Raw genomic sequence first — 10,628 nt, 5'->3', positions numbered from 1 at the left:
ACTTGTCGGAGATACCAATCGCTGCATTGTTTTCAGAAAGTCCAAGTGGACATGCCGAGGTGGAAAACACTGACTCGGTGTGGACCGAAGGCCAAACAAGAGACAAAAAAAGATGTGTTTTCAAATTTACCAGGCGTTGTGTGTACATGGCCAAGGAGGGCAGCTCAAGTGATGCTGTAATAGTCCTGTGGTACCTTTTCCCAGGCTAATCATTTAAGTTAGGCTTTTTATTGATCAGCCTTAGCTCGGAGTATGGTTAATTGTATTTCTTGCTGATTGGTAAAACAATAGCTTTGCGATTAAGGGAAAACCAACAACAGACTCTAAAAACAAGCCCAAACTCTAAACACCCACCTTTGATGTGATGTAATCAAACTGAAGTGGGTTCCAAGTCAAATATGCAAATGGTTTTGTGGGATACATAAAACACAGGACTTCTCAACTGTGAGTTGTCTCAGTGGTTCATTATTGTTCTCTCCAACAATAGCAGAGCACCTCATCCAGAAAGGAAAAAAAAAAAAAAAATCAATTTTCACTTTCTCTGCATTTTAGAATAACGATAATGGTAAACTTGGGTTTGTATAACACTTTAAATAGAGCATCGCAAAGCTTTATCACCTCTAGCTGACTGACACATTCCAGCGCCACAGTCACGGTGACTCTTTTAGGGTGTGTGGTTTTTAACACCTTCCTGTATGGGCCCTCCTGGGTGCTCAGACAAATTTAGGCAGGCTTGTGCTAGGTGTCAAGAGCTCTTTGAAGGAAATAGCCACCTTTTAATCAACAAAAGCTAATCACCCATATGGTTGACAAAAGTTTGGTTGATAGGACTCATGAAATTCTGCTATCCTGCTGTGAGCTGGTGTCTGGCAGTGGTGTTGTTGTGTGTGTGTGTGTGTGTGTGTGTGCGTGTGTGCGTGCGTGCGTGCGTGCGTGCGTGCGTGCGTGCGTGCGTGCGTGCGTGCGTGCGTGCGTGCGTGTGTGTGTGTGTGCGTGTGTGCGTGCGTGTGTGTGTGTGTGTGTGTTTGTGTGTGAATGTGGGTGGGCGGGCTGAGGTGGGGAGAGCATTTACTCTCAGATCAGCACCACTTTCCAAGGCTTCTAGCTCAAAACAAAATTGTTGAAAAGGCTGAATTAAGTACCATTCAGTATTATAACTGCGGTACAAGCTATGGCCTTAGTTGAAAAGATCATTTTTTCTATCATCCGAAACTATAAACACACTAGTTATCAAAACACAACTGAAATCAAATGGCACATGGATGGGTGTGTTTGTTTTCTTTACATAACTAGCTTATACTTTCATGTAAATTCCTCCTTTGTTATTTGAAAGGAACAAACATTGTCTATTGTTGTAGAACAGAAAGGAAGATTTCCACTTTCCCCTCATTATGCTAATCTTATATGTTATTTACACATTGTCCTGCATATTGAGAGACAAAATAATGTTACAAAAATATTTCTGGATTCATACTTGAGGTTTCTTAAAGCCTTCATGTCAAAACAGGACTTTAAAAAAAATGTGATGATAATGCTATGAAGTGCAGAATGAGTCATGCACGGTGTCACAGATTAAGCTACAGGAGCCGACGTCATCACTCCTATTGCCCAATTTTCTATTTTGTATGATAGCATATAATGTATGCTGTATGTGTTTTCCTATGTGATTCCACACTGTGATCATTTGCAATTTAAACCGCTTTACATTTTCTACTGCTACACTGCCTCTGTTTCACATTTCAGATTTAGCTGAGGGTCTCAAGAGCTCCTTGAAGGAAATAATCATCAAGAGCCAATCACCTAAATGGTTGACAGAAGTCTTTTTGATGGGACTTGTGGTGTTTTGTTATCCTGCTGTGAGCTCGTGTTGGTGGTGTTGTTATGGAGATGTGTATGTGTGTGTGTGTATGTGTGTGTGTACGTGGGAGGGGTGGGGATGGGGGGCTAAAAACTAGTTTACTGCTCTCCGATCAATGCCAGTTTCCAAGGCTTGTGGTTTATAACTGTACTGTTGAGAGGGACAAATCAAGTACCATTCAGTATTATAACTGCAGCTCAGGCTATGACCTCTGTTATAAAGGCCATGTTTTTCTCAGGATCATTAAGCTACAGCGATATTAGTTATCAAAGTTATTGGTAGCCAAAAACACAGCCATAAATAAATGACTGGCTTTAACTGTATTTTCATTTCTTCTTTGTTATTTGAAAGCATCAAACAGTATACTGCTGTACAACAGATAGTAGGATTTCCACTTTCCCCTCACTATGCTTATCATGTATGCTATGTATACAATATTCAGCAAATATGGATTACTTTGAGAAAAAAAAAATGTTTGAAAAATCTGGATTCTGAATTTATGAATTCATGCTCTGAGTTTCTTTCAGCCCATATGTCAAAAGCAGACTTAAATAAAATTTCGTGGTGGTAATGTACTGCTATACACTATGTGTTTATGAATGTCATACACAGTATCAGGCTATTGGATGCACTCCATCACCTCATCACCTCTGTTCCCCAATTTCCTATTTTGTATGATACTAGATGTGTTTTTCTGTGAGCTCCTACACTGTGATCATTTGTAATTTGCATTTTGTACTATTTTGCCACTTCTATTTCAAATTTCACTGAGAACAAAAATGTAAAAGTATAATATACAAAAACAAAAAAGTAGTACACACACGATGGTTGCTGCTGTTGATGGTTGTGCTAATAAAGTGCTGTATGCTTAAGATAAAATTGTGTAGAGCTTCTGTCTTTCTCTCTGTAGTTCTATTATTTGTTTATTTATTTATTCATTTATTTATTTTATCACAGCAATATCACAGTACCCTGTATCTTATCATTGCATGATTTGTTAAGCTACTAGACTGCAGCCTAGTTATTTTGGTGACAGACTAACCAGCTTTGCATATCTGAGCCTTTTCAACAGGTAGGCTCCCAGCACCTCTGACGTGATGTGGTCCCATGCAAATACACATCTCTATGTGTAGTCTACGTTAATTGATTGCTAATGCAGAGATTTCTTTAGTTAACACAATTACTTTCCTGATTAAAGCTCCTCACTCATTTTATCCGAAGAGCCATTTGCACCCAACTCAGGGGTGACAACAATTTGCTGCAAAGCCAAACGTGTCCCGTTTGGTGGCCCATTGGAAGGCCATTGGTCGACAGGGCAGCTTATTTGCATATAACGGGGCTTATAGTCCAGCAGCAAAGTCGATGCTCAAATCAGCTGTGGCTCAACCTGCACAAGTCGCTGCTGTCTGCACCATCATTTTTCTTTTTAGTATTATTATTATTATTTATTTATTGGCTTTATGTTATAGCCCCCTCAAAATGGGCTTTTGTAAGATTAGGGGAGTTGGAGTGTGTGCAGTGCTTATATTTTTGATATGCACTGTCCACTGCACAACTACAAAATATTTCACCTATGAAGAGGATGCGCCCGGGACAGAGATAGGAAACTTGTCCCAAGATCTAAAGATCGATCCAGCTGATGACCCAGACACATCCTTCCGCTTCATGCAAGAACCAAACGCGTCTGTGATTCAAATGAGGGAGAATGATGGACTTTTGACTGTTGGAGAGACAATTGACCGGGAGCAGCTCTGCCCCAGGTCCCCGCGTTGCTTCATCACCTTCGACATTGTGGCCTTCTCCAAAGAAAAGTTTCAGCTCATCCACGTCGAGATCGAGGTGAAAGACATCAACGACCATTCGCCGGTGTTTCCGCGCAATGAGACGCACCTGGAGATTGTAGAAAATGTCCCGCTGGGCTCACGATTCCCAGTGGAAATTGCGCTTGACCAGGATGTGGGTAAAAACTACATACAGAGCTACAACATGTCTCCCTCCAGTCATTTTGTGCTTGAGGTGCGCGACAGAGAGGATGGGGTGAAGTTTGCAGAGCTGGTGCTGGTGAAAGAGCTGGACAGGGAGGCGGAGGACTCCTACACAGTTGAAGTCACCGCAGCTGACGGGGGAGTGCCACCAAAGTCTGGTTCAGTGACTGTAAATATCAAAGTGATGGACTTCAATGACAACAGCCCCACGTTTGAGCACAACTCCCTGAAAGTGGAGCTTAATGAGGACTCTCCAGTGGGTCACCGTGTTTTCAAAGTGCACGCTTTCGACCCCGATGCCGGCGTGAATGGTGAGGTGGTGTATGCGTTTGTTGAGGGGCCATCATCTAAAGCATCACGCATTTTCAACATTGACCCTTACTCCGGTGACGTGACCTTGAAGGCTTTGGTTGACTTTGAGCAGAAGAGGTCATACGAGCTCATTATCCAAGCCTCCGACCTGGGCGCAAATCCCGTCCCGTCTACCTGCAAAGTCCTGGTAGAAATCGTCGACGTTAATGATAACGCGCCTGAAATCAACATCAAACCGATGACTTCCAGCAGTGACGGGGTTGCCTATATCACAGAGGCTGCGGCTGCGGAGAGCTTCGTGGCTCTAATTAGCACCTCGGACAGAGACAGCGGCTCCAATGGCTACGTGCGCAGCAGCTTACAGGGACACGCACATTTCAAACTCCAGGAGGCCTATGGCGACACCTTCATGATTGTAACCACGACTACCTTAGACAGGGAGAGGATCCCGGAGTACAACTTAACTGTGATTGCAGAAGACCTTGGAAATCCACCCTTCAAGACTGTCAGACAGTATACTATCCGTGTGACAGACGAGAATGACAACCCCCCTCTGTTCAGTAAGCCGGTTTATGAGGTTTCAGTCATGGAGAATAATATTCCAGGTTCATATGTAAGTACACTTGTCGCCCGTGATCCTGACATGGGAAGGAATGCCAAAGTGTCTTACAAACTCATAGATGCAGAAGTATCAGGAGGAGCTCCAGTATCTACTTATGTTTCTATAGACTCACTTTCAGGATCACTGTATAGTTTGAGATCTTTTGATTATGAGACTCTCCAGCAGATTGAACTGACCATCCAAGCAGAGGACACAGGCTCCCCTCCACTGTCCAGCACATCAACAATCAGAATCAGAGTTGTTGATCAAAATGACAATTACCCATACTTCACTTTCCCTGCCCTTCACAATGACACTGCTGAAATCCCCCTGCCTTATAATGCACCTGCAGGCTATCTCGCCCTTCGTGTCCAGGCTGAAGATGAGGATGAGGGGGTCAATGGTGAGCTCTCCTACCGAATTGTGCAAGGTGACCCAAATCTTTTTACAATGAACAAAGACACAGGAGAGATTGCTTTAAAACAATGGTTGACAGCTGAAATTGGAGACATGTTAGAAATAAAAATTGCGGTTAGCGACAATGGCAGGTCCCCTCTTTCTAGTGGTGCAACTATTAGGTTTGTCGTCTCAGACAAACAGCCCTCTGAAGACCAAGTTGTCATTGTGTTGCGATCAAGTGATGAAGAAAACTCCGGCTTGGATGTCTCACTAATAGTCATCATTATGCTCAGTGGGGGTTGTGCATTGTTGCTGATTGCAATAGTGATTGTTGTTGTCACATGTAAGCTCAACCGCGAGGAGACAAGCCATGGCTCCAAGACAGAAGTGTCTCGTGGCTTGTTTGACAATAGGCCCATTCCCATGCTCGGCTCAACAGAAGCAAACATATATAAACGCCAACAAGGCTTCTTCCATGAGAGGACGGCTTCGTCTCTTGATGATTCGTGCCTGTACGAGGAGAGGAGTGGGGACTCAGAGACAAAGGTGAGTCAACCACTGCAGTATTTTTTTTTTTTTTTTTTTTTTTTTTTTAATATGCATGTGATGTTCCCAAGTGCTGCCTTGATCTTTGTGCCAGAAATGGAAACTAAGCTCCCTGCTGTCATTTTGTTTGTTCTCTTAGATGTTCCTGCCCTCCAAGCATTTCCAACCAACATCTGTGTGGCAAGGTGACAAATACTGCTTGCAAGTGAGGTAAGAACACATCTGAGTGTATTATATATATATATATATATATATATATATATATATTCCCCCCCACAAATAGGATGTGCTTTATTTACAGTCAACACTGCACAGAGAGTACTTGACATGCACTGTGCATACATTTAATTGTGGCATCCCTGTGGAGTGGCCGTGGATGGCTAGCAACAGACAAGCCTCATAACTGAAAAAAAGACAACATCGATAATCAAACTGCACCGGTGGCAGAGCAATGGTGGCTCATATATATTGATCGTATTTGCAGTGGCATCGGGATCACCGACCAGTTGAGCGTGAAGGACAGTGGCAAAGGGGACAGTGACTTCAATGACAGTGACTCTGATATCAGCAGCAATGGAGGCAAGAAGAACTTCAGTACCTTCCAGCCGGGGCCAAAGAGTACGTTTTCCACCTTGAGCTTATCGATTATTCATAATCAAATAAAGAAAAATCACCATAATGATGTTAATTATAAATGACTGTAACATAACATCTGTATTGATCTAATCTAGCCTGTCTTCTCCATGTGATTAAATATTTGTTTCCTTTCTATTTCAGGCTCATCCAATGCTGGTAACAACTTATCTGGGGACTGGCAAGGCACATACTGCATGATACCAGCCCAGAGCTTCAGAGCCACCAGAGACAACGCATACACAATAGGCTTCTCCCCAGCGCCCATCTTCAACAATCCTCATGCCTATCCCCACCCTTGGAAAGACTCAGGGTACGGCACAAATCTTCCCAAAAGTAGGAGCAACATGCACACCTTCTCTAGAACTGGGACCCTCCCTTCCTACTTCCCTAAACAACAGCGAGATGCCGCTGTTGGAGGGGGTGAAATCTACAAGCCAAGTCCAGATTTTGTAACAGTGGCAAATGCATTAGAGGTTGCAACTATTTTTTAATACATTTTATTCCTAAGTTCACTGAGAGATCTAGACAAAATGCTGAAAGGCAAAGATGTAAATATTGTAGAAAATTGGTTGTTGCCACACAGTCAACAGGTATATATATTTTCTCTGTGATTAAATTAATTATTTAATGAACTTATTTATGTCCTGTAATTTGAGCTTGTGTATATCTTTGCATGTTAGTTTCTCTTTTCTAATAAATATGTAATTAAAACAAAGAAGACTGTTCTTTATTTGGATGTCATTTTTTATATTCTGCCTCTCATATACATTGATATGAATTATATACTGAGTGAACATAATGATTTACTCTTGAGGGAAATATAACTTATATTGGCAGTTATTTAGATGTTATTCCTTAGCAAGTCTTCCAAAGCTAGTATGATCAAGACTCCATCAGTGATGTGAGGATGTAAAGTGTGGAGCTGCTTCATTACCTGGGAGACCGGCTTTGAAGACTCATAGGTTGGTTGGTTGAGGTTTTGCATGCAAATGAGGGAGTGGTGTTGGTACTCAACTGGAAAGCACATGTATCATTATCCATAGAAAATCAAGCACAGTGCTGTCACAGACACCTTCCCCAGCTCTTGTAAATAATTCACAACATAGTACGCACCTTTGTACACAACACTGGTTTGCCGGACAAATTCCACGGTCTCAGTTGCAGCTGTGGTGGACAGTACGTAGTAAAAGTGATGTGTAGTGTGCAAACTGAGCTGTCCTAGCTGGGAGACAGCGATAAAATATACAAAAGGTGAAATCCAGAGATATTCTTATATAAGTTGTACAAGAAAATACACAAAAGGTGAAGTTTCATACAATTTATTGTCAGAATGTAGTAGCAGGCAAGGCTCTTGCCTAACTTCATTGTCCTTATCAGTGCTCATCACTATTACAAAGTTTAATTCAACCATGAATATGTAGGGCAAATGAGAGCTGTTTCTGGCCCTGGGTGATTTATTGATGAGACACTGATGGATTAAAAAAAAAAGAAAAAGAAAGAGAAAACTCTAGCAAAAAAGACCTGAACATTGTGTATTATGAAGCTGTTTGTTTATCATGCAACCTGTTATTATTCACAATCTATAAACAGTGTTTTGCCACTAAAATCTCTCAGCACAGAACAGCAACAGGATTGCATGAAGGTAAAGAGAGGACCACAAATTCTGCATGTAAGATATGCAAGATAATATCAAGTAAATGCATCTCCGAGTCGAGGGAACATGCCCACTGGGAAGTGTGTGGGCTTTCAACAACTTCAAATGTACAGACCTGCTTTAATATTGCTTTTCATCAACACTTTCATCAACTAAAAATATGCTAAATTCGAACATAAAATTGAATCGCCTCTGATTTTCATTTTCGTGCAGGTTTTTCCACAGTCCCCTTTCCTCGCTATTCTTAAGGTCAGCGCCAAATTAATCTGCAATGTGTGAAAACAAAACAGACAAGAGCAAAGATTGTTACAAATTACTTAATAGCCAAATAAGGGCCAAACACTGAAGAGAAAACAAATAGATTCCAAGGAAAGCTGCCAAGGAAGCACCATCAGCGATAACTAATGGTGGACTGAGCGTCATAATCAAATTCATGCCATTATTTCTTTTCTATTCAGTTGCAGGAAAAGGCAGCTAAGAGCAGCACTCATTTGCATCAACATAAATACCTAAATGTTGGCTTCTGATAATAATGATAAAAGCTGGAAGAGAGTGGATTAGATGCCTTTTTTCTTAACTGCAAAGCACTGGGCAGGATTCACAAACATCTGTTAGAGCTTACCACCACACACCATCTCTCGAGGAGATGCTGTGTTGCGGAACAGTTAACCAAATCCTCTCTCTTATTAAATGGTCATGACCACCTTTGATTATCTCGGGCTTGTATTCTGCGATGGGGCTACAGTCTGTAAACTGCAAAGTCACTAACTTTATTTTAGACATAGAGCCCAGGGAGGTTTCAAGGCCATGCAGCACAATAGGCAGCCATTAAGAAGGAAGGTCATATTTGTGCTCCCAGTGATGTGTAGTGGTCTGACAGATAGCCAATTGCACACAGAGGGAAAATGCATTTATCAATCAATACAATGTGGCTTCCTTCATCATTGCTTTATATTTTCCTTGTAGGTCAAATAGTTTCCCGTTTGCCCAATAATTTGTGCCACAAGGTATATTCATCTGCAGAATGTGGGTCTGTTAGCAAACCACATTGCAGGCAGGTCACTGTGTTCATTCATAACCAAATGAGCTTTATTTTAATGACCTGCAGCAGTTCTCACACCCCTTATATATTTGAATTCCCATTGCAACTGACTTCACCCAGGTTGCCTCCCCGGGCAACGGGAAATGAGGTGTTATAAAACCAGTTTTCTGCTCATCAGTAGTCCACTGACAAATGAATCAGATCGGCATGTGTCATTGCTGGCCTCAGCACCCGCTGGTGGTATGTTTATTTTAGAAAAAATGGTTAACTGTGTGATTGTGGTTGTGTCGTAATGGTGTGTTGGCGTCATGGTTTCAAGGTATAATTCTCCAATCGATTGATGTCACTTGGTGCTTCAGCCCCATCCCACAATGCAGTGCTTCATACTACTTCCACCTTATCTTCATCTCTGTCTGAACTGCCAGGCGTTCATATTAACTTTTGAATGCTGGGAATTGTGGGGCTGGTGTGAAAAACAACAACAACAAAAAAACGCCTCCATTTATTTTCCACTCGACCGTTTGTCTTAGAGGTAGAAGTTGCAGCTACATTCATTTAACACTGAAATTTGGTCTGCATCATTTTCAATAAGGGATATATTAAATCTGTATTCACTCCAGCATCACTGTCTGATGCTTTGCTCTGTGGAAGAAGAAAGGTAGCAGGCACATCAGACACAGGGAAGGCAAAATATTACACCATTTACTAAATTAGGGGATATTATCAGTGGTGCATTTTTACCTCTCTGTAATTACTACCCAAGCATTTGCTGTTAGCAGCGGATGCCCACTGTCATGTGTCTGTATTTGCACTTTCTTGGCTTTGATCATTACATTACAGTACATGTCTGAATACACTGAGGCAAATTTATTAACACAGGCTTACATTTTGGGGTGGATTTGATCACTGCTATGCTGATAGACTACCATATTTCATCATCCTTAAAGCCAGCGCAAAATGTGCCAGCTGCTTTCTTTAATCCAGACCTCACCAAAGATAGACATGTTTCCGTTTTCATTCCTCGTCCATATCATGTATTTCAAAAATGTCTGAATCAACAGTGCTGTTGTTGGCTGAATATAGGTTTCCCTGTGTTCCAGATGATGCCATATTCATGTGTCCTTGTGGGATAAAAAGCTGTTCAAATCAGAGTCTCTGCTCATTGTTTTGGATCACAACCACAAGGCTGCTCAGCTCCAAATTACAGTGAATTTGTTGAAATAATGTGCCTCCAAAATAGCTTTCTTTACATAATCATTTTTTAAAAATGTTATTTAAGGTTTTGTTTCCAGAAGGCACTGTTTATAATCATTGTAACTGCATTGTTTTACCTTTTTTTTTTTTTTTTTTTTTTTTACAAGGATATTACTTATGGGGCAGCTGTTATGCATGTATTCTGAGGCTGTATAAAGGGGTGTTTACATTTGTAGTGTCTATGAACACCACAGTAAAATAAACCTATATTTTGAGGCTTTGGAAAATTCCCCAAAACTTCTGTTAGTCAGGCTCATACAGAAACATTAGCAAATATCCCCAAAATATGGACAGTCAAATAAATTGCCAATTTTATCTTTAATATGAAAATTTTTTTTTCT

General features: G+C 41.3%; 1 protein-coding gene across 1 annotated transcript; it reads left to right on the top strand.

The window, feature by feature from the left end:
• Nucleotides 1-3,337: 3,337 nt before the first annotated feature.
• LOC115379931 (protocadherin 8) lies at nucleotides 3,338-6,976 on the top strand. The gene is made up of 4 exons (XM_030080903.1): nucleotides 3,338-5,701; nucleotides 5,841-5,911; nucleotides 6,186-6,319; nucleotides 6,479-6,976. The coding sequence occupies exons 1-4, from the start codon at nucleotides 3,338-3,340 to the stop codon at nucleotides 6,826-6,828; spliced, it is 2,919 nt and encodes a 972-aa protein (XP_029936763.1). The 3' UTR covers nucleotides 6,829-6,976.
• The last annotated feature ends 3,652 nt before the right edge of the window (nucleotides 6,977-10,628 follow it).

This window comes from Myripristis murdjan, chromosome 21, assembly GCF_902150065.1.
Source record: "Myripristis murdjan chromosome 21, fMyrMur1.1, whole genome shotgun sequence".
Taxonomy (NCBI): domain Eukaryota; kingdom Metazoa; phylum Chordata; class Actinopteri; order Holocentriformes; family Holocentridae; genus Myripristis; species Myripristis murdjan.
This window is presented reverse-complemented; position numbering and strand designations above follow the sequence as displayed.